Source organism: Amblyomma americanum, chromosome 2, assembly GCF_052857255.1.
Source record: "Amblyomma americanum isolate KBUSLIRL-KWMA chromosome 2, ASM5285725v1, whole genome shotgun sequence".
In the NCBI taxonomy this organism is placed as follows: Eukaryota; Metazoa; Arthropoda; class Arachnida; order Ixodida; family Ixodidae; genus Amblyomma; species Amblyomma americanum.
The window spans coordinates 46445300-46469981 of record NC_135498.1 but is presented as its reverse complement, the minus strand read 5'-3'; the positions used below and the strand labels follow the sequence as shown (position 1 = coordinate 46469981).

Genomic DNA, 24682 nt, shown 5'->3' with positions numbered 1-24682 from the left:
AAGCAGCTGGTGAGGATCAGGTAACAGCAAATCTCTTGAAGGATGGAGGGGCGATTGTGCTCGAAAAACTAGCCACCTTGTATACGCAATACCTTATAATCTCGAACGTACCAGAAGCTTGGAAAAACACTAATATCATCTTAATACTTAAGAAAGGGGACGTCAAGGACTTGAAAAATTACAGACCGATCAGCTTATTGTCCGTTGCCTATAAGGTATTTACTAAGGTAATCGTTAATAGAGTCAGGACAAACTTAGACTTCAATCAACCAAACGATATGGCAGGCTTTCGTAAAGGGTACTCAACAATAGACCATATTCACACAATCAGTAAGGTGATAGAGAAATGCAAAGTGTATAACCAACCCCTGTATATAGCCTTCATTGATTATGAGAAAGCATTCGACTCAGTGGAAACCTCAGCATTCATACAGGCATTTCGGAATCCGGATGTAGAAGAGCCTCATGTCAAAATACTGGAAAATGTCTATAGCAACTGTACAGCTATCATAGTCCTCCATAAAGTCAGCAATAAAATTCCAATAAGAAAGGGTGTCAGACAGAGAGACATCATATCAGCAGTGCTGTTCATCGGCTGTTTACAGGAGATATTCAGAGGCCTAGATTGGGAACAGTTAGGGATAAGAGTTAATGGAGAATACCTATGTAAACCGCGATTCACTGATGACATTGCCTTGCTAAGTCACTCGGGAGGTGAACTGCAAAACATGATGAGTTAGACAGGCAGAGCGGTACTGTGGGTCTAAAATTTAATATGCGGAAAACCAAAGTAATGTTCAACAGTCTCGGAAGGGAAGAGCAGTTTACACTTGGTAGTGAGGTGCTGGAAGTGGTAAGGGGATACTTCTACTTAGGGCAGGTTGTGACGACTAATCCGAATAACGAGAGCGACATAACTAGAAGCATATGACTGGGGTGGAGTGTATATGGCAGGTTCACTCAGATCATGAATGGAAGCTTACCAATATCCCTCAAGAGAAAAGTGTACAACATCTGTATCCTACCAGTACTCAACTACGGGGCAGAAACGTGGAGGCTTCCGAAAAGGGTTTAACTTAAGTTAAGGACAGCGCAGTGAGCTATGGAAAGAAAAATTATACGTGTAACGTTAAGAGACCGGAAGAGGGAAGAGTGGGTGAGGGATCAAACGGGTTAAAGGGCCACTGAAAGGGGTGTTTGAGCTTGGCTTTAAAATGCTTGCACTATGTAGAGCACAGGCCGCCGAGCGTCCATGCCGCGTACGAGACCTCAAAAGCGAACGGGAAATTTAGAATACATTTTAAAAAATTCTCGCTTTTGCACCTCGCGGCGGCGCGCGCTGCCGGGCTTTCACGCGAAAACCTGGCAGACGACGTCACGTCTTGCAAATGATGTCGCCAGCCGGGGGTCATCATTGGTTCACAACGCCAAATTCTTTCGGACGTCACGCGCTACCGCGGCCGTGGCCACTCCGCACGCGCCGCAGCCGGCGGAGGTAGGGGAGGGGCCGGGTGAGTGGGGCTGGCGGAGGAGTGCCGCCGTTTTGGCGTGCGAGAGGAGAGGGAAAGGTGCGAAGACACGGAAGTTCAAATTTTGTCTGCATATAACTCAGCTTCCACAAAACGCATTAAAATAATTTTTGCTGGGGGATAATTTTGAACCGTTGTCTTTTAACATCCCAGACATATCTCACCTATATTGAGACCCCCTTTCTGTGTCCCTTTAATGTCCTAGCCAAAATCAAGAGGAAGAAATGGGCTTGGCAGGGCATATAGTGCGAAGGCAAGATAATCGCTGGTCCTTAAGGGCATAGGACTGGATTCCAAGAGAAGGCGAGTGTAGCAGGGGGTGGCAGAAAGTTATTTGGGCGGATGAGATTAAGAAGTTTGTGGGGATAGGGTGGCTGCAGCTGGCACAGTACAGGGTTAATTGGAGAGATATGGGAGAGGCCTTTTGTCCTGCATTGGGCATAGTCAGGCTAATTATGATGAAGGATAATAAAAAAATGCCATATTAATTGCTGCTTTGTCATTTTAATTCACTACAACATTTACTGCCAGCTATTCCAAGAGGGGTGTTGTTTGTTTTGTTTTTTTGTCTCAAAGGGCAAGGGCAATTAGCAATAAAGGTGCAGAATTAGGCTTATTTGCATTTTAATCAGCACAGTGCTTGCAGCCCCTGTAACTGCGTTCCCCCCTCAATTTCAGTGGCATGAGCAAGTTAGAAAAGGTCAAGGTCTCTCGGGAGCGCATCCTGAACAAGCGGAGACGTGCAGAGATGTACAGTCTTTGGTGTGATGCCTTGTACAAGCTCTCCATTGCCAATCATGTGAGTTCTCCGTGCTGCCCAAGTCCATTTTATATCAGGCATATTCCCCTGTGGGACCTTTTTGCTGACTAGATGTTAGCTCCAAGGCATAAGCAAACATTCAAGTTTCGAATGGGATCTCACTTATTTCTTGTTTTTATATTTTTGGTTGAGATGAAAGTTAAGTCTTCAGTGCTTTAAAATGTTCATCTGTCACCAAACATTTCGATGTAGCATGGTCATTGCACCCAAGTTGAGCCAGCACAGTGGCTCAGTGGTTATAGTGCTTGGCTGCTGCCCTGAAAGACTGTACAATGTCAGTGCACGTTAATAAAAACCCCGATGGTCGATATTATCTGGAGCCCTTCACTACAGTTTCTCTATACCTTAGACGCTTTGGGACGTTAGAAATCATAAAACCAAAACCAAGCACCCGAGTTGCTTTTCCTGCGTGCAGCTCATTGGGAAAGCGTGACCAGTATGATAAACAGGGCTTTGAAATTGATGTCACTTCCTTTTCAACTGCTTATACATTGGTTTCAACAGTAGTTCAGCACATGATTAATGTTTCTATGTGTGTGCGATTTTATGCAATCCATTTGTTTCACTATTACTGTCATGATGAGAGCTGAATGTGCTTTCATTCATCTGGTCTTGTTAGCAGCATGACATTTGTGCTTTGTAGGATAATAATCGGCTTCTTCTTTTTTTTTTTGTTTTTGCTCTCTGTGTTATTATTCTTTAAAAGTGGCAAATATTTTATGTTCTGCTTGATATTTGCAGCCAGCTTTTTTTTTGTACTTTTTAGCAATTTGATTAGAAAATTTTACATGTTGTTGCACACACACACCTAATCTTCACTCATTGGCTGCGGCAACCTGCTGACTTGTTTTTTACATAATTTTTTTAAGTTTCCTTTACCAGTTTTCAGTGGTCTTGGCATGAAAAGATTAGGAAAGCATTTTTTGCTTGCGTTGTCTGCTATCTGAGGCACAACACCGACTCATATGGCTCCCACGGTGGAAAACTTGATTCCTCTACCTCTCAGTCATGCCTTACTGGTCTCTTTCAACACTGCCCAGTGCCTAGTGCCTTCTTGAATTTTTTTCTAATGACTGCAAGGTACTCTAGCGCCCTCCTGTGCCACTGCCTGCAACTAGGCTTGTGTTTGCCTTTACTTTTTAGTGACAGCACTATGTGTTGTGGAGAAGTCTAGTTTTTGCGTAATTTCCTCTCTGCATGTCTGTCTTGTACTGTCATCTTGTGTGAATGATGATCGTTGTCTTATGCATTCTGCACATCTCTTGTGTACCTTGCAGTTTAGAGACAGAGTGTTCTGGTTCCCACACAACATGGACTTCAGGGGAAGGGTTTACCCTTGCCCACCTCATTTCAATCATCTCGGTAAGGTGGAAAATCTTAGTGTATTGTATCATGTTGGAGAGGGGCGCTGGTTTAAGTTTACTCACCACGAAAAAGAAGACTTGCCTGCATAACCCATCGTTTTCTTACAGCAGACCTCATTTTGTTACGAATGGTTTATATTTTAGCTGTGGCCACCTAGTATTTTTGCCCCGTATGTAACGAGGCGAACTCGTGGAATGACAGTACTGTTCGCTCACGAATGGGTTAGGTTAAAATAGTGAATAAAAAACAAACTATATTGTCATATCATTATAGTGGGCCTCAACAGGCAGGTTTTTGTGTCTATTTTAATCGCTCTATTGCAGTCTTTAAACTTGAGCCTTCTTCACCTAGCAACTGTTGAAATTTCTCTTTAGTGATTGAATTTCCTTTATTTTTTCTTTCGGCTTCTCTATTTCATTTCTTTTTAAACATATTTTAATCACTTTCCTGTTGAGTGCCTCTCCTTCCCTTCTTTTCCTTCCTTTCTCTCTTTTCTATTAACTTCTTTTCTTTTTTCTGTTCTTTATCCCATCCTTTATAAATTTGTTAATTTTGTGCATGATTTGATCGAAGAACCAGACCTGATGCAGGTAATTTGCATTTGAATGTAAAATTGGCTGCAACAGTAGGTTGAATCCAGACTGGCATTGGCATCAGCTGCTTCCTATACACATGATGAAGAGTGAATTGTTATGAAGACTATTACTATTAGGACCAAAAAAATTTAGGCAATAAATAATAATAATTGGTTTTTGGGGAAAGGAAATGGCGCAGTATCTGTCTCATATATCGTTGGACACCTGAACCCCACCGTATGGGAAGGGATAAGAGAGGGAGTGGAAGAAGAAAGGAAGAAATAGGTGCAGGGATAAGGGAGGGAGTGAAAGAAGAAAGGAAGAAATAGGTGCCGTAGTGGAGGGCTCCGGAATAATTTCGACCACCTGGGGATCTTTAATGTGCACTGACATCGCACACCACATGGGCGCCTTAGCGTTTTTCCTCCATAAAAACGCAGCCGTCGCGGTCGGGTTCGAGCCCGGGAACTCCGGCTCAGTAGTCGAGCGCCCTAACCACTGAGCCACCGCGGCGGGTAATTAAGAAATCCAGAATATGCAAGTGTTGAAGCTTAAAGGGACCCAGAAAAGGGCTCTCAATAAAGTTTCAATATATCTGGGATGTTAAAAGATGCCGCTTCATAATTATCCTCCAGCAAGAATTATTTTAATGCGTTTTGTGGAAGTGGAGTTATATGCAGACAAAATTTGAACTTCTGCGTCTTTGCGCCTTTCCCTCTCCTCTCGCATGCTAAACTGGTGGCGCTCCTCCGCCAGCTCAACCTACTCGACCCCTCCCCTACCTCCGCCGGCTGTGGCTCGTGTGGAGTGGCTGTGGTAGCGCGTGACGTGTGACGTGTGTCGTATGCCAGCTTTTCGCACGAAAGCCCGGCACCACGCGTCGCTGCGAGGTACGAAAGCGGGAATTTTTAAAAATGTATTGTAAATTTCCAGCTCGCTTTTGAGGTTTCGTACGTGTGGCAAGGACGCTCGGTGGCCTGTACTCTACATAGTGCAAGCATTTTAAGGCCAAGCTGAAACACCCCTTTCTGTGGCTGTTTAAGGAAAGTAGAAAATAAGCACTTGAGAACTAGAAATCCTGAGTAACTCTTTTTATTGTTGAGCAACAAACTGAAGTAGTACTGTGGACTCTCATTAATTTGAACACACTACATATGTACTGCCGTTTTATTCAGGCTGATGACTTGGGTTTTTTTGAGGGCTTTTGAACTCTGCATAACTCAAAGAAATTTTCAATCCCCTTCAGATTTGAATTTTTCAGTCATCTGTATAGTAATCGATAACTTGCTAAGTCACAATGTCTTCATTTTTTTTTTTTCCTTACCAATCTGCCTATTTCTGTTTCGCGCAAGTGCGCTTCTCTTCCTTTGCCCTCTCCCAAGCTCCACTGGTTGAAAACAAACCACTAGCTCTAGTGCGCATGCATGCAGTTCAGGCTGGTGGCATGTGGAAGCAACAGATGCATGCATACTTTGCATGCACATTTGGTGCCTCAGGGAGCAGATCGTACGCATGTGCATTTATGTTCCATCGCTGTTCCGTGCAGCAGATGAAATTTTGCGCATTCCTCAGAGGCCGCGAAAAAGGCGGATTTCCTCTAGTCTCGTTCCCATTCCGGGTCACTGGACTAATGTGCCTTTGTAGTGTGGTTACTTGCTAGGTATGCTCCACTGCCTTGACGCAGTGCAGCGGTTAAATGGTCAGAGACCACTCTTGTAAGTACGGCTGATGCAGTATGCCTGTCAGCTGCAGTGCGTGCTTGTTGAACATGCACAGTAATTTGCACTTTTACATGAATCTGGCATCCTGCAAGCTTTTGGTATTGAGGGCTCCAACAGAGAGCACAGAATGGCAAAAAGGTTGAAAATACGCAGTGTTTCCTGGACCATTTTGTGCCAGGGTAGGTGATGCGACGCTGCTTGAAAGAACTGTGTGCCCCTGTTCGAATACTAGATTTTTTTTCACTTTGAACTTGACTTTATTTCAAGGAAAATTTTTGCTCAAAGTTTCAACAAAGGAGATCGCAATTGTTCCACGTTTAGAATCTACCCTTGCATTGTAATGGTGCTTAAGGCAACAAAAAAAAGAGAGGAAGAGAAGACATTTTCAAAACACGGAATGCAATGCATGCTATGTAAGGTTAGGTCACTGTGTTAAACTGCAGAGCCGTTAATGAGGCACCGTCTCTGAGTGTGTTTATGATATGTTCATTCTTAGCGATATCTCATTAAGGAACGTTAACTTGCTGAGAAACAGTTGGAAATTGAGATACAAAACAGCTTACAACAGTTAGGATTTGTTTAAATGTATATTAGTTATTAAAAATTGTATTATTTCTTGAAGTAAAATAATTTGCTGAGTCCACAAGGGTTTATCTTTTGTATTGGACATGCACATAATTGTCGGACATCAGTGCTGAAAAGTTATTGAGTACATATTTGAAATGATCTTTGAGAAACTCTGGGTGGCACCAGGTAAATGCTTGCAGCAACTCTGAAAACTTGCTTTGACTTATTTTTCATTGCCATAATACCATTGCCTTTAATTTTTTTCAGGCAGTGACGTTGTGCGTGGCATTCTGCTGTTTGCAAGGGGTGAACCCCTTGGAGAAAAAGGCCTCGACTGGCTGAAAATTCACCTCATCAATTTGACGGGGCTTAAAAAAAGGTACTTATTCTTTTTGTTTCAGCTTGGCACTTCGAATGAAATAAACAGTAGATCTCTGAATCTAGGGGAAACTTGGATACACTCCAGAAGGCTTGAACGCTCCTTTAATGGTAACTTACTTGCCAGAATGGTATAGCTCAACTTTGTTTGAATTTCTGCTTGCCAGAGTTAGTAAGCTTAAGTCTTAACGAATGTGCTATGGACATGATGATGATGATGTGATAATGAGGAGGAGGAGGAACTGGCAGTACAGAAGGCAGTGGTAACATGTAAGCAAATGAAAAAGCAGTAGTTGTTGGTGCAGCATTCAGTTATTTAATAGGCATGCGTCATTTCTTTTCTTTACCTTCTCAGTTTCATTCCATTTCACTATCTTAATTTTCGCAGTGTGCAGTGCACAATTGATGCATTTCAAAGTACCTCTTGTCTCGGCCTTTTCTCTGTGTCCATGTGTTTTCTCAGCTTTCACACAATTCTGACATGTCAGCCAGTTATCTGAAAACTCAGAATTTGATTAGGTTGTGTTATAGTTTGTAACATTTTATTTGTTGCAGCTAGCTCTTAGACAGTATATAAGCATTGACATCTTGAAGCATGCTTGTATGGATGTTAGTGCTTTGGGGGAAAATCTTTGCAGTCTCCGCTCTAAATGTGAACACCAAATCTGTTATCTTCGCTTTGTGCAGGGATCCTGTCTCTGAGAGACTGAGGTTCGCCAATGAAATGATGCCCGAGATCCTCGACTCTGCCGACAACCCAATGACGGTGAGAGCTTCTGCAGATATCTGTGCTTAAGCCAGCTTTCTTCTTTAAGATGATCTGTGAATCCTACTTGTTCATAGGCAATGCCTTTTGTTTGCTGTTTGTCGCTTAGTTTGATGGTGGGTATGTGTGTGTGTGGTGCGTGTGTGTGCGTGTGTTGGTTAGTTAAGTTTGTACAGTATGTATTAGAGCACATGTGAGCCAGCTAAGGCACTATGCTAGCATTGAAAAGTCCAAAGAAGCCTGTAAGGTTGATGGTAGTAGTAGAGCTTTTGTAGTGTAAGTACTAGTACTAAGCTTATCTGAAGTGTCCTAGAAGCATGATATCTGGTAATAAACTGCAAATGCTCTGTATCTCATAATAACTTGTTTCATTGTGGTCTAGTGGGAGAGATATTTTGTATTGAACTTCTGTGGAAAATGTCTCTGGAACATTGGGCTGATAATGCACTGTTTGGGAAACAGTCATCTTGCAAAGCGCCGCCTCTGGCCCGCAGCTGAGTTTGGGTTTGGTTTGCTGTTTTCGGTGTTTAAAATTATTTTGCTTGGTATTTGGAAGCAGTTTGTTGTAACGAGCAGAGGGGACTACAAGGAAAAACGCGAGCTGTCTCGCTGTGATTGTTGAAGCGGGTGGTCAGCCATCTTGTTTTCATCAAAGGTATGCGAGGGAAGCCCACTTGCGGAATTTCACACAAGGTTCATGCCTAGCAGTGTGCGATTATGACTGGTGTATACGATAAGTGACGGAGGAGAAAGCGAAGAGGATGCCTTTGTATTGTTTTCACGACACTTTAAAATCGATATTTGGATAATTTGGTCAGATATTGAGGTTTTGCCACGCTCGGATTTACGAGAGGTGGCTTTCGAATATTCTGAAATTTTCCACTATCCATTTCTCGAATCGAGTATGATCCGAATAGCAGTCATATTCAATTCATATTTTAAATTTCGAATATTCACACATCCCTAGTTATGAGTGATCCACGTGGTAATGGGACAGTGTAAAATTTCAGGGTCGGCGGTGGTGGACCAAGTCAGACGAGCCATGGCAGACGCTGGCGTGCTGCAAAGAAGTGGCGGCGGCCATCAGGTCCCCTGATCCAGTGCGCCACATCTGCTACTTGCCCGTGCATCAGGACGGCTCCTGCAACGGTCTGCAGCACTACGCAGCTCTGGGCAGGGACGCCCATGGTGCAGCTCAGGTCAACCTCCAGCCCGACGACAAACCACAAGATGTGTACAGCGGTGTGGCTGCACTGGTGAGTGCATCAGTGTCGCAGTGCAGATTGTTCGCGCAGAAGTCGGAGCCAGAAGTTATAATTGTCCACAATTATACCTGGTAAGAGAGTTCAGAGAGGCAAGGCTTTTTCATGGGCTAGTTGGTTCGTGGTCTCTGGAATAAATGCACACTTATTTCAACAGTCAAATAACTTTTCAGAGAAGTGTTTCATTATAAAGCTATATGTGGTGAGTGTATGCTGCTAAAAAGAAGGACACATGGCTCTTCCTGGCGCTGTACACTCTTCACAAAAGGTCCCCAACTTGCCTAGTAGTAAGTAGTTGGGATGGTATGGCATCTGGGGCATGCCGTCCCAAAGCTGCATGTGTGTGGACTGTGAGAGATGCTGTAGTGAAGGGCTGCGGATTAATTTGGACCACTTGGGTCGCACGGCACATCGGCCCTTTCGCCTCCATCAAAGTGCAACCATCGTGGCCGGTGTTTAATCCCGCATCCTTGGGCTCGGCAGCCAAATGCTGTAGCCAGTAAGCAGCAGCGTGTGCAAGTACTTTCAGATTAAGTTGTTGCGTTGGTTTTTGTGGTGCTTAAGTGACTTAAGGCTATCATGTGCCAAACACAGGTTAATTAAGCCTGTTTGTTGGAATAGAAGAACACGTTACAGTTTGTTATTTGCTTCTTTCAGGAGAGTAAAGCTGTGTTCACTATCTCTCGGAAACAAGGGGGCTGAAATGGAAAGGAATTATTTATAAAATCTCGCAAGATACATCTCCTTCAGCTTCTCGAGTTTCACACATGAGAATAAAATGTGGTTTGCTGTCATCACATCTGTGCACAGTTCATATATAGGCTGTTCTTGTTTCATGAGTGTGTAAATATACAGCACCACATATAAATCACACAGATCAGTGCCTCACAGATTTAAGGACCTATTGGGCTCCTGTTTTCTTTTTGATCTTGTATGCCGTGCTCTACAGCTTTGAACATGCTTTCTGCTATAGTTAATTGAGCCAACTGCTTTACGGGGAGATAGTGCTAATAACATAACAGAGATGCGGGGTTAAGGAAAAAAAAAACCTTTTGGCCTTTCAATAGTGTGCAAGTGTTATTTTTTATATAAACATGACGATATTGCTTATGCCTAATAAAGCTACTTATTACTTCTGCTCGGGGTAAACTGCAGTGTTGACGGACCTTGTCATGTTGGGTTGTGCGACACATTCTGTGCCAAGATTTCTGCTTAACCTTGTCTGCCTTGGTTGCTCTTAGTACAAGCAAACAAGCAAGCAGCAGTATTTGTGCAGGTAACTTTAATGAGACCTAACAATGAGATTATTATCTTGAGTCATGTCTCACTTTAATGGCTCCATCTACATTTTTCCTACATGATCTGCAAGATCTGCCTGCATATTTTGCACATAATGGACATGACCAAATCAGGGCCTAAGTTACCTTGTTGGAAAGAGGGGGAGCTTAAATTTGATTTCATTCAGTTTTATGCTGATTTTGAACTTGAAACATAGTGTGTTAAAGGGGTGCACATTGTGGCAGTTGGCCACAGGTGTTCGTGCTACGTCGTGGTATGTGCTTCCTGTGCCGAGTAATGTCACAATGCATTCGGTCATGATGGCAACTTTTTGAGTCAGTAGGTCATGTGGGAGACCTAATTGAATGAACCGCAACAAATTTAATCAAACCATCGGAGACTCTAGCTGATACGTCGTTTGTTGTCATTCCGGCTTTCGAAGCAGGCTGGTGTAAGCATTGTAGTGAATGAAAACTATGTATCGACATCTATATTGCAGTTTTTTAAGTGCCTCACATGACCTAAACACTTCTTGCACATCATAGCTATCGTTCAGTTGGTGCGACGAAAACCAATGCAGCATGAAAAAGAAATTCAACTGTAAACTATTTACCACTTATACAGTAGAATCTCGTTACAACGAACTTCACGGGACCGCCGAATTTCAATCGTTATTTTGAAATATCGTAGTACTGAAAAACCATTATTTTCATGTCAGTAATGCATCACAAGAACTAAAATTAGGTACCTTTGCAGCAGATTTATGTGTTGGTAAGTAAATAATAAACGATAACGCTGGGCACAGTTTAACTACAATTTATTGCTTGAAAAAGTCTTATCTTCTTCTGGCGAGTAGACGACAAACGCTGCAGGACGAACGTCTCCACATCCTCGACCTTCCTGTGCACGTCATCGGGGACATCTTTGCAGCGCCCGAGGAATGATCGGGTCTTCTCTAGAAAGACTAGGACATCCGAGCTGGAAACAATCTCTTCCTCTTCGTGCGCTGATCCAGTGTTGGCATCATCTTGCTCACGCACTTGATTCACGATGTCTTCGGTGGTGAGCTCCGCGGATGTAGCCGCCGCGCTGTCGCTATGCACATAATTCGAAAGTCGCTGTCCACGGTAGTTGCCCAGCCGCAGACGTTTTCTTGAGGGAGCCAGCTGCGACACTCGATGTAGTTTTACGATCTTGTCCCGATCTTGGAACATCGTTGCTATTGTTGACGGTGTAATGCCAAGCTCCCTGCACAAGTCCGCTTGCTTTTTTCCAGCAGCTGCGACAGAATGTCCGCTTTTTCTTTAAGCGAAAACTGGCGTCGCTTCTTTTTAACGCGGGGGCCAGGAGAACTCATTGTCAGCAAAGCTAATGCACAACACAATCACAGCGCCGATAACTTCGCAGATCCTAACGTTCGCTGTCGACGTGGTGACACTGCGCTGAATAGGCTTAAGACTGCTGCGCAGTACGTATGTGACCACACGCTGGGTGGATGATAATGGCCTTACCCTTTGTATCGGGCGGCAGCTCGCGCCGCCTCGCGTGATGGCGATACCGCTGGGGCTGTATCCGTTGCAACGAGTTCCCCAGCGCATAGCTGATGCTTCGGATGATGATGACAGGCGTCAGCTTCAGGGATTTGGTACGGAACTTCGTAATAACGAAGCGTTTTGCGACGAATGCGAGATTAAATTACATACGTTATTCTGAAATATTCGGTAATTTGAAATTCGTAGTACTGAAAGTTTTTTACATTGAAAGTATAGGCATTTTGGCGGGGATTTTAAAAAAATTCGTAAATCTGAAAATTTCGTTAATCTGATGTTCGTAGTAACGAGATTTTACTGTAGAGGCATACCACGGAGTGATTCGTGTATACTAATGCCTAATGCACCATTGTAAAGAAGAAAACACGAAAGCAAAAATTTGGTGTCTGTACTCATTTAAAGACATCCAAAACAGCAAAGCAGTAACAAGGTTTATTCTAAAAAGAGTTTGTTTGCATACTCTGCCCCCTTTTGCTTAATTCTATATTATTCACCATTCACGTGTGTTCAGACTAGCCGTGGCACTCTTTGACTAAGCTGCCGTTGTACCATTAAAAATCAAATCATCAAAGACAGGCAGGTATGGATGAGGTTAAGTGACTCTTCTCCTGAATAATTTTTACTAGCAGCATGCTCTGACGACCGCCTGTGAGTTTTGCAGCATATTAAAAGGTGAGACAGCCCGCTAAGCTGTTAAATTAACCCCGCTCTCCTTTCAGGTTGAACGGGAGAGAAAGAAAGATGCGGCTGATGGCCTACCAATTGCCAAAGTGCTTGAAGGACAAATCAAGAGGAAGGTGAGAGGCTGTTGTGTTTATCTTTGTCCTTGTGCAGTTCATAGTATATATGAATGCATTTGATGTCTACATTTGTGATGCTTGGGCTTTGGTTTTTCGTCCGAGTGCAGCAACGCCAGTAGGTACTAGAGGTTTGTCTGCTGTATAGAGCACCTATGCACATGTACATATATGCATACACTCACATGTGGCTACATATGAGGGAGTGCAAATTATTCCATGTTCCTCAGGTGGGCATAGAAGAAGAAAATGCCTATCTACTTTTCCAGGAAACTTTTTCATATTGAACAGATATTCAGTATTTGAAGGCATTTTTTTCCATATTTGTATTTGATTCAGATTAGAAAATTTTAACATTTGCATATCCCTACTGTAAATCAAAGCATGACAGCTGGAGCTTATACATGATGGAAACCAACAGTCACCGAAACCAAGGAGCATAAGGGATGTTTTTTTTCCCAGTTTGTAGTGTTGATTGATCGGAAATTAATGGTGCAAATATTTTTATGGCCTAAAGGTAATTTATGAGAAAGCTCAAGAAAAAATAACCACATGCTGCCGGTGGGATGTGGTTTTTTTTTTTTTCTGCTTTCTTATGATAAAAATGTTTACCACAAATTGAAAAAGAAAACATGCCGTGTGCTCCTTAGTTTCGGTGACTATTTGCTTGCATCATGTATGCCTTAACAAGCACCGCATTTCCCTTCCCTTGTCTGCTCAACAGCTGGGTCTTGTGTGGAATTTGATAATCATAAGTCACCGAGTTCTTCCCATGAACCTGTAAATACTGTTACGGATCAGTGAGTGATATGCGCAGATTCTTGCAACATGGCCTTCGGTAGTTGACACGTCGTCATTTTTGCTGATAATATTTGACTATGGTGTGTGCCATGGTATGGTATGTGGGGTTCAGTGGCCTAGAGCTGCATGTGGTGAAGGGAAGCACCATGGTGAATGGCTTTAAATTAATTTATACCAACTGGGGTCCCTTAACACCCACCGACATCGCACAGCACATGGGCGTGTTTGCATTTAACCTCCATTGTAATTGGGCTGCTGTGATCAGTACTCGATCTTGTGACCTTGGGCTGAGCATCCCCAAGTCATAGCCACTTGGCATAGTCCATTGACCATTCGTGGTCAGTGCAGAGGACTGTGGAGCTACAGAAGAAGGCAGCTGTGAGAGTTGCAACAGGAATGTATTTAATTGATAGCTGCAACATAACCGAGCATCTTTCTTTGTGCATTTGGAGCTTGGTGGGGCAAAGTTTGCAGTGGACGGGCTTCACAGCTATCCCTGCTCTCAATGCTGAGCTGGAGAGGTGTTCCTGCCTCTTCTTCCCTCTTCTGGCTTTGCAAGATTGTGCGCTGTGAGTGAACAGATCACATGTATTCACTTTTGCAGGTGGTGAAGCAGACTGTGATGACAGTGGTGTATGGGGTGACGCGATTCGGTGCCCACCTCCAGATACTGAAGCAGCTCAAGGATCTGGATGACTTTCCCCCGGAGCACTGCTGGGCGGCCGCTCACTACCTGGTCCAGAAGACCTTCCTGTCACTGCAGGAGATGTTCACCGCCACGCGCGAAATACAGGTACGACTGGTTGTAGCTGCACTGGCAGTGCCATTTATAACAATTTCACAGGGCTGAGTGAAGCATGTCTGTCTAGAGCAGGAGTTGTTAGCCTTAGGCATAGTAGCAGCGCAAAAAAACACACACAAGAGAAGAATAGACACCGAGAGACACACACAGACGCTGCTATAAGAGACACACACAGACACTGCTATGCAGCGTCTGTGTGTGTCTCTCGGTGTCTATTCTTCTCTTGTGTGTACTTTTTTGCGCTGCTACTATGCCTAAGACAAGTAACCAACTCGCCTAAGAGTTCATATTACAGGAGTTGTTAGCCTCGCGGAACCTCCAACGCCTTTCGAAAGATGCTGACAAACCCCATACGCCTTGGCCTCCGTTCTTTCTTGCCTGACTGGTGTGCAAAAAGGAGCACGTGGACGTGCGGCCTCTTAAAGAGTGCCCAAATTCAAAATAGCAGTGGCTGGCTTTACAACGAAGTAGTCTGCTGTAATTAACTGCAATAAAATGATTGCTAGTCAAGTTAAAATATAATGAAAATTTCAATCAAGTAAAGGGAGGCACACATTATTTTCTTGAATTGCCAATACTGTAACATCTGAAAAGAACTTGATTGATATCAGGAAAGAACGACTGAATGAGAGTCTGCTAGGAAATGTTATGCACTAGGTGGATGCAGAAATTTGTTAAATGTGGTATTGTTGTACTGCAGTTTAACCGTGTTTACTCCTTTAACATTCTTTTGCATTATCATGCCCCTCTTGATTTGTATTTAATGTGCCTAATCGTATTGCAACAGCAGACAATGACAAAGACAACTAATGCCAAAGCAAGTTCGGGTGTTGACAACTACGAAGTTCTCTTTCTTCTTGGCGCTGCTTGCAGCTATGTCGGCTGTCATTATCCTCGTTCATTTTACACATATGTAAATATATTCTTCCTGCAACAGTATTAGGCAGTTGTATGCGATACTGCAAGGCTTCAACATCTGTCTGATCTTGCATGTCATGAATGTATCTGTGTGCGATATAGTGAATAGGCTATTGTACTTACCATCTTCATTCTAGTTTCACTCTGTTACTCTTCTTTCTCTTGCATGGAGTAGCTGGCCAGTGACAAGTTTCTCTGGCTAACTTTTCTGGCTTTCATATCGTACTCTGACACTTATTGCCATTTTACTATACTTTTTCATTGAAGTGTGTCATTTGCTTAAAAAGAAAGAAGTGGTTCTAATCATCTGTTTTTCTCTCAAAATGCATCCACTTCAGGACTGGTTCACTATTTGTGCCAAGATGATCGCGCATGTGTGCTGCCAACCGGTCTCATGGGTGACTCCACTTGGGCTGCCCGTCATCCAGCCATACCACAAGCCATCTTCTATCAAGAGCCCAGTGTCGTTTGTGAGTGTCTTGGCTCTGTTGTTGCATGTCCCCCTCTTTTGGGTTCTGCCATGTGTGTTTCTTGCATTCGATGCTGCCATTGGCTGTACCATTTGCATTGTGCTTGTATTGTTTAGCGGGTTTCCTCTGGAACTGCCCCGAGGTTCTTGCTTATTGCTGTTGGGTCAGACAAGATGTGCATAGCGGCAGTGTTTTGCAGCTCTGCAAGTGATTAAACAATTATAGAAGTACAAGGACCAAATTTTTGGGGATGTGTTTTCTTCTTTGGGATGGTGTGCAAGACAGTATACATGGATCGTCATGTGGAATTCTCCTTTGCTTAGCAAATAATTTATTATTCAGTTCCTTCTCTCGTGCTGTCTCAGTTTCAGACAGCTGAGTGGTGGCTGTGATGTCAAATTGGAGTGAGGTCATGCTTGGCATGAAAAGAAGTGCATTATAATTGCTGCTTTGTCACTTTAATTCACTCCAACCCTTACGCCAGCTGCACAAGAGCTGAAGTGATAACAAATGACTGAGAAACTATGATATTGCAGTTTCTTTGTGCCTGACATGGCGTAAAGTCTGTTTTAATGTCAAAGCCACCATTCAGCTCTTGCAGATGAAACCGAAACAGCATAAAGAATATAAATATGAATTATTTACCAGCAGTAGGCAAATTCCATGTGATGAATTGTGTTTACGGATGCCTTGCACATGATTACAAAGAAAGAATGCACAACCATGTTTTACTTTTTGGCCTTTTCTAGCCCATAAAAGCTCTGTTTTCAGTGAAACCCACCTCTTTGTCATTAGAATGCAATGATCAGTTGATAAAGGCCGACTTAAATTTGTTCTCATCGTCTCATTAAGAAAGTTTACCTAGGTGCCGTGAATTTCAGAGAAGGATAGAAATCTGGCTAGTGGTCTGTGAAAGTCAACACTGCACACTGCCAGTTCTAGTGGGTGAAATTGCTAGTCTTTGTCAAGCAAGCTGTATGCCAAGCATTTCATGATTTACTGAAAAGCTTAACGGCGAGTTTTTGTAAAATGTTTGATAGCCTTGCTTTGTGCTTTCCTTCTCTGTGTGGAGCTCCATTTTCTAAAGTGTGGTGCCTTATTTCCCTTTTATCTTTTTCAGGGTGACAGGCTAAGTCCGGAGTTCCGATCTGCCTATGAAATGCACCAGTAAGTCGGTCAAATGGTGTGACCACATTTGTGAAGATGCGCAGTGAAAAATGCCTGCTCAGTAACGGCTGCTCTTTTCAGTCATAAAACGGTTACAGATATTGCGTTGTTGGTATTAAAGGGTGAAAATTCATAAAGTTTATCTTTTTCTGTAAAATTTGAAAAAACCTGCCCACCTCAGCCCCGTCAGGGTCATCCTGAAGATTCCAGAAAGAAAAGCTTGTATTGCATAGTCAAGTTGGAGAGAGGCATAGGTTTCATAAAGTTTATCCATTTCTGTAAAATTTTAACAACCTGCCTACCTCAGGCCCATCAGGGTCATCCTGAAGATTCCAGAAAGAAAAACTTGTATTGAATAGCCAAGTTAGAGAGAGGCATAGGTACGAGAGCTGGCAGGAGTGCAGCTACAGCTCCCATGTGGCGTCATGTACGCAGTGCTGAGGGCATTGTCCGCGCACTTTTTAGTGCACTAGCACTAGGCCCCCCACTCGCCAATTTCGCTGTTGTTTTGTCCAGTCTAACTACCCACTGTGGTAAGTGGCAGTTTAATTATTGGTCGCGAGAGGTTGCTTGGGAAAAGCAACCTGGGTTTTACAAGTGCCACCTGTGACAGCACCTGCCATCGCTTAACTGCTGCACCACTGCGCCAGAGTGGTATGAGGACTTTCAGGGATTTATGAATGCCAAGTAGAGAATGGCCCAGTCCCGCATATATGGGCATTAACCCATTACGCTATGGCGTCATCACAGTATGCCTACTGGATTGTGAGCAAACTGACCACTGTGGCAAGTGGCACTTAAATTAATGATTAGTCACAAGAGATTGCTTGGAAAGAGCAACCTGGGTCACACCAGCCCACCCGATAGCAGCACCTGCTACCTGCCATACCCTTAAGGCAGAGCTTAAGTCCCATTAATAGCTTAAGCCTGCTTGACGTTGAAAACCGAGCCTCGAACCAAAATCGAAGTTAAAACCGAAGTGCTAGTGCACCTAAGTGGGCCTAATGATGCTGAATTGTCTGCCATTTTTAGTTTGCACTGCACGTGATTGCCGCAGGCAGCCAACTAATAAGCATATTTCACACTTGAGCATTAAGGTTTATTACTACTATAAGTTGCACTGAGAGCTGCTATGTTACTACTATTAGTGATGAAGCAGACTGATATAGTAACCTTGGCTGTGTGAAGATGAAAAGTTCTGTAATGGTGGTACACGCATGTCCTTTCACAAGTTAGCAAATTTGTGATGTTACCATTGCGATGTGCATGCCTGTACTGCTCACTTTCAGGCGTCCCAATGTGATGAAACAGAAAAATGGCTTTCCTCCAAACTTCATTCATTCCCTTGACTCAAGCCACATGATGCTGACAGCCATTTTCTGCCAGAAGTGAGTTTTTCTTCCTCTCCGTTCTTGATGTTTTATAACTGGAAAATTTTGTTTCTTTCTCTGTCTTGTGCCTTTGCTTCCATGGTACCGATTCTCTCATGAAGTTAGGCTATTCCGGCTGTCATAGGTATGCCAGGTCTTTATCAAAAACCGCATACTACTTTCGTCACGATTTAAACGGGTTTTAAATGGCATCCCACCCACAAAGCTTGGTCTTGTACATTTATCAGATCAAACTCATCTTGATGGTGATATGTTATCATAGCAACTATACTTATTTGGAATGGAGTAGAGACAGCTAATGACATAAGGTTGGAATGGGCATATGTGCCATTGTGTTGTGGTGGCGTTCCTAGCTGTTGCTTAGGCTTCTCCTGCATAATCCATGGGCAAGTCTGTGGCCATTCTTTACATAGAGCCAATATTTGGTGTCAATTTTCGAGCATTGTAAAATTTGCTAACGAAACTTGTCATGTCCATCCCGAATAAACTGGCACGTGTCATGCATGAATTGGCATATAGCTGGCAGTGTGAAAATAAAGTATTATAGTGCGAAAATAGGCCAGTTTCTGTGTTGGGTTAGCATCCATGTACAGTGCGCAAGGAACGTTCATGGTGCCATTTGTTGCTAAAAGGATGAAACACTTGCCAAAAGATAAAAGCAGCATAAGTGGTGGATGTAATGAATTTTTGTTACAATTTGTTTGTAGCATTTCCTTCTTTTAAGAACCTAACAACTTGCAGGAAGCCTGCTATTGCATTCTCCCCTAAGAGTAAGTTGGGATGGAAGCGAATCTGTTTGGCGTAAAATACTGCGAAATGCTTTTTTCTTCAATGTGAAAATAAAATAAGGAAATATGATGTTATGTGTAAGGTGTGCATGTCCAGTGCAGAGGTGGCATGAAGTTAACTTCAGTACAGCACTCTTGGTGTTGACACTATCTCTGTTCACTGTTTACTAGGTACAGCTTGTTGATTTCATTATCCCAAGTGGACGCCACTTTTTATGTTAGTTTATGCTCTACCAGCTTCGTGCAGTCTTTGTGCCGACTATTTACCTTCTCTACTTTAGTACGCCCGCAAAGCACGCGCATCAGCTCTTTCGTTACCGGCTAAGTTGACGTGGCTTGGGACCCAGCACAGTCTTGTTGTTTATCTGTGTGTTATAGTTGTTGCTGTATTATGCGTAATTTATATTGTTAATGGTTATAGTGCAGTTTTAGAGTATAGTGCTTCCAGCATGTGTAGTGAATTGGTGTAGATTATACTGTTCTTAATGTACCTTTGTAATATTTTCCCGATTTCAGGGCAGGAGTTCAATTTGTGTCTGTTCATGACTGCTTCTGGACTCACCCAAACACAGTGGACATCATGAACAAGGTGAGAACATGGATCTGTTGCGACTTGCTTGCAGCAGAAGAGTGCAGGTGACATCATGCCAAAGTTAGCCTTTTATTTTTGTTGCCGTTATGCACAGTTTAGTCTTTTCCAGTTCATGTTTGCTTCCCATTAAAAAGGTCTGGTAGCTTGTCTAAATGTATGGAACTAATGTAGCAGGACCACACTATTTCGAGTCGTGAGCGTAGCTAAGCTAGATGCTACAGAAAACAAGTAACTGATTACAATTATTTCGTCCGAAATGTAATTGATTTCAGCGGTCAATTGAAGCCTGTGAAAAGTAACTAACAGTTACAAAGATATAATCAATTGCTGTTTTGTTGTTTTTCATCTCTTTTATTAGCATAGCACAAATATATATGGACAAGGATAAGCTGGTGTGGCTTGCTTGATCTATAGTCTGTTGCAGTACGTACATTGGTAATTTCACCTGTGGCTGTTTTTTGGCGTTTCTCTTGGCATTTTTTTCCATGTTTCCTTACGCGTCAGTAGTGACACTGAAGAGTATCTCTTTATATATGCCCGAGCAAAGTGCTTCGCTTTAAAATATGAAGACCTCGTGCACTACCTTGAAGTTGCTCAAAGCGCCGCGCTTCGGTGATGTTCGTGCTCTGAGGGGAGAAAGCCCAAGCCCACTAAACATGACATTCCATTGTGCCATCGTGGTGAGATGTGAAAGGCGAAGTGCGGAACACAGGGATAGTCAAACGCAGGATGCTCGGGCTATCATGTGCGGATATCCTCGTGTGCGCAGCTTCTCCGCAGCTCAACTGTTGTTGCTCTAATGCTAGGGAATTCCATTGTACACCAGTGTCTGCCGCCAAGTTCAGGTTCTCAAATGCCACTGGTTACAATTAACTGATAAAAAAAAAACAGATTTCCAGTAAGTGATTACTGAAGAAAAGTATAATTGGATTATTGAGAGCATTACACCTTTCAAAAGTAATCAGTGAGTTACAGCATTAAAAAAAATGTAATTTAGTACCAATAGTCAATTAATTGTAATGCATTATGTACAGGCCAGAAGTAACCAGGCTGCATGGTTTGCTTCTCACGTATATAGTAGGGCTTTTATGGCTTCCGTAATGATCAAAAGGTCTTGAAAATGATGGCAACGGTTCTCCTTACCCTACAGAGGTTTAGAGCTTGAGTGGTGGCACAAGTGCTCCACTCTAAGACTGAGAAGTAAAGCATGCAGCCTGATTACTTTTGGTAAAGACTGTAAAAGTGTGCTCACTGGGTTCGTGGGAGCTGTCACTTATTATACAGAGAATTTTTCATTAAACTGAGAAAGCATTGCAGGTTTTGAGGAAACAGAATCTGTCCATTAAATGAGTAAATTTGCAAGAATGTTGGCTATTCTTGCTTAACATGTGACCAGAGGCACCTCTTTTGTGCAGCAACAAAAGTTAATCATTTGAACAGTGTAGTGTTAAGCTTGTTTTACTATGCAACTTCATTTATAGCCTTGTACTTTGTACCAGTTTCCCTTTTCTGTTCAGAGTTTCCTGTTTGCTTTTATTTTCCAGAATTTTTGAACCAGATGCCTTTTAGTGCTTTTGAACCAGTGAGGTGGCACTGATGATAGGGGCTTCTTAAATCTTACAATAACAACAGGTCTTGCGTTAAACCATGGAGCAAGATTGTTTAGGTGCAGGCAGCATGTCGTAATGCATCACAAGGCACAAAGCAAGTTTACAGCAGAACCACAGCCCAGAAAAACAATCATCACCGTGCCTCCGTCCCATCTTTCATGACACGAATTGCAACGAAGAGGCACTTAGCATTTTTCGTTTGAGCATGTGGGCAGATATTTGACATTCATTCTACTGTCACTTCCACAGTTAGGTACAGTGTAGAAGAGTGGTATTCTATGCTGCCAAATGTACCACTGATGTGTATACCGTAGAAACCGGAATATAGGTCTAACTTTTTTAAAAAAACCATGGCGAAAAGTCGACCCTTGTTTTATATACCAGTCATTGGCGGAAAAACTGCGGAAGTCTTGCAACAATGGGCGGCTGAAATCAACAGCCTCCATCGCCATCAGCAGCAGCACGTCACACCGTCATTTTGCGTTTCCGTCGTTGCAAAGCCATTTTGTTAAAAAGCTGCTTTTTCACATTTTGTTTCAAAATGAGCGGAAGCTGATGGCATTCACAGTTGCCTTCAAGAAAAACGCGATTGAGTACGCGGAAGCTCACAGCAACCTGGCGGCAAGGCGCGAATTTGGTGTATCCGAAAAGAGCATTCAGTAATGGCGGAGGCAGAAGCTGCGTATTACAACTTGCAGCAACCAGAAGAAAACATCATTTCGTGGGCGGGCTGCAGCGTTTCTATCCAGAATTGGAAGGAAAGGTTACGCTGCGTGCAAGATCGCTGCCTGTGACTGCCGAATGCATCCGTGTGAATGCGGTAAAGATCGCGTGTGCCTCTAGACTTATGAGGGCGCAATTCAAGGGCTCGCCATCCTGGGTGCGGCGATTCATGAAGAGGAAGGGCTTTGTTCTGCGGTGCCGTATTTTTGTGTGCCAGAAACAAACACGCGGGTAAATGGGCGCGCGATACTGTTAAAAAATTGGCCGGGTGTACACACGAGCAGCATTTAAATGAAAATAAATACTGTCACCATTGTGCAAACTGTTGAGTTGCATTTGCTTCAAGGTAAGGGTGTCTTTCGGTACTTTTTTGAATGAAAAAAATTTTTTTCATTTTTAGAATTGGTTAGTTAGGGGGCCGACCTATATTCCGGTCCGACTTAATAGTCCGGTTTTTACGGTACTTCCATTCACTGTTCATTTTTTACAGCAACGTTATTCAGATGAATTGTCATTTGGACCCTGAGGGGATTATCCCCTCAGTGGCACCGTTTAACAGTGGTAGCTGTTAGAGTAACATCTCAGGAAAAAGCAGAGTCTGGGTCATTCATGGGAAGAAAACGAGAGAAGCTCAACTGCACTTAGCATTACAAGGAGGAGGAGAAGGTAATGGGCTGAGGAGAGGAGTGTTAAGTGCCGCTGCTATTCACCAGAACACTTCAAGTAATTGTCTGCGTTCTTTGTTTCTCTTTTGCCTGATCTGCTCTTGATGGTCCTGCAAAAATATTTGCGCAGATATGCCGAGAGCAGTTTGTGGCCCTTCACAGCGAGCCCATCCTGGAGGATCTGTCGAAGCACTTCGTTCAGACGTTTGCTTACAAGGAGAGGTGAGGGCCATGCTGTTGTGTCTGCATTGGCAAACTCTTACCTAAGCCCCCTCTGCACGCTGGCCATTGTCTGTTCTTTTTTTTTTTCCCCTTCAGTGAGATCAAGGGAGCCTCAACAATGGGGGAGCTAGCCATGCTGAAGCTTAACAAGGTCATCACAGAGATACCCAAGAAAGGTGAGTCGGGGGTCCGCGCCTCAAAGCAGCAGTCCGCATAGGGACTGCATTGACAGACGATGAGAACAAATTGAATTTGGCCTGTATCAATAGGTGACCATGTTCTAATGATTTGTGAAGCTACTTTTACTGAAGACAGTTTTTATGAGCTAGAAAAGGTCAAAAAATGAAATACAGGTGTCGCCACCCCCAGCTATTTTTGCTAACAAACTGCACTGATGTCAATGCCGATTTCTCTATAGGGATCTCTCAGGCCATTCATTTCTAAATGGTGATCACAGAGGCCTTTTTGGTTTTGCTCTTTCAGTTTCAACCGAGTAGCAGAGAAAGTGTCCAACTTCTCAATACAATTTTCTCAGCAATAAATGTTTTTTAATGCCAAAAAACATCGACACAGCCAAACAGTAAATTTTTACTAGGAACAAAAATTGTGCAAAGTCCTCAGTGTCCATTTAATGCACAATTTTTACCCTTATACCAAAAGAATCACTGAAATATGGCAAGGTGCTGTTTGTGAATTGTTGTTGAAAAATTAAAAATAAAACTTTCTTCTAAGCACCGGTTTGAGCTCGTACTTTACCTTTAGTGGAGCAAAACTATAGGCATCAAGAGCTTTAGAAGACATTTTCTCTCTTTTAATTAGAGGTAAACTACAAATTGGCCTTAGTGCAGTCAGAAGTCGCACTCTGAGGCAAAGGAAGTGTAATCTCACTGTAGCAGCAGGGCTCAAGGCACGGTGCTTGTGTCTGTGTGGCTTTGGCATATGGCTGAATTGGCACTTAGAAAGTGCTACCCAAAAATTTTAAAAGCCATCGTCAGACAATGCTTTCTGTGGTTCACAGCACTCCACTTGAGATGTATATGAGCCTGGCAAGCTGTGTGAATTAGTGGTTGTATTTCTTTCTTGAATAGAAGTGCTCATGTAAACAGTATGAAAATAGTTGACAGCGCAGGTTACTTGCAAATTCAAAGAATCCTACAGCCGCCATGGTTCGTTGCTGTTCACTTCATTGTTACTTCTGATTTGAACTCATATTTTCTGCGGCTCACAGCTATGAGAAATAATATCAGTGCCTCTTTCGTGGCCACTACTTGACCAGTGCCTAATCGGAAGTGTGCATAGCTGCTTTCACTAATGTCGTTCTAACTTTTCCAGGTTCATTCAAGCTGGAAAATGTGCTTGACTCTGTGTACTTCTTCAGTTAGTCTCTATTCAACTTGATCTAGGTCAAAGAAAAGGAAAAACTGGGCAGACTGCAAAGTAGGCCTCGTTCTTGTATACATGTACAGAAACTGTAATTAGCCTGTAATATAAAAATAAAATATTGATAAATAAAGCATGTGCTTTTAGGCCCTCTGTGAATTTGTTATTTTGTATCCTCTACTCCTCAAGAGCTGGAAGAGGAAACTTAATGGGTAAGGCTTGAACGATATGATCTGAATGACATGACCTAAAAACACTCCATACTGTTGTTCATTATGGCTTCTTTATCATGCTCATAAGAGACCTTGGCTATCTTCTCTACAAATTGCCTTATCTAGTACTGACAAGCCATGACTAATCAACTTCTTTGGCTTTAAGTAAACATCATAAGACTAGTTGAGGTTATAATCTACTCTGTGATGACCGCAGTAAAAAACGGAAGTGCCGCATTTTTTCGGATTAAAAAGCCCTGGTTTGCGAGTAGTTCCACTTCAAAAATCCAGTTTTTTCAATACTGAAATTACTAAAAAACTTTGTGAAACAGA

General features: G+C 42.9%; 1 protein-coding gene across 1 annotated transcript in view; it reads left to right on the top strand.

The window, feature by feature from the left end:
* PolrMT (mitochondrial RNA polymerase) overlaps positions 1-24271 on the top strand; it is a 52963-nt gene extending 28692 nt beyond the window's left edge. The window contains exons 20-33 of the mRNA XM_077654172.1: positions 2208-2328; positions 3627-3711; positions 6845-6956; positions 7643-7721; positions 8732-8977; positions 12531-12608; positions 14014-14202; positions 15468-15599; positions 16720-16766; positions 18056-18154; positions 19462-19534; positions 22666-22757; positions 22854-22933; positions 24090-24271. Coding sequence (XP_077510298.1) covers positions 2208-2328; positions 3627-3711; positions 6845-6956; positions 7643-7721; positions 8732-8977; positions 12531-12608; positions 14014-14202; positions 15468-15599; positions 16720-16766; positions 18056-18154; positions 19462-19534; positions 22666-22757; positions 22854-22933; positions 24090-24139 — 1483 coding nt within the window. The 3' untranslated portion in view covers positions 24140-24271. The remainder of the gene's footprint in view (positions 1-2207; positions 2329-3626; positions 3712-6844; positions 6957-7642; positions 7722-8731; positions 8978-12530; positions 12609-14013; positions 14203-15467; positions 15600-16719; positions 16767-18055; positions 18155-19461; positions 19535-22665; positions 22758-22853; positions 22934-24089) is intronic.
* The last annotated feature ends 411 nt before the right edge of the window (positions 24272-24682 follow it).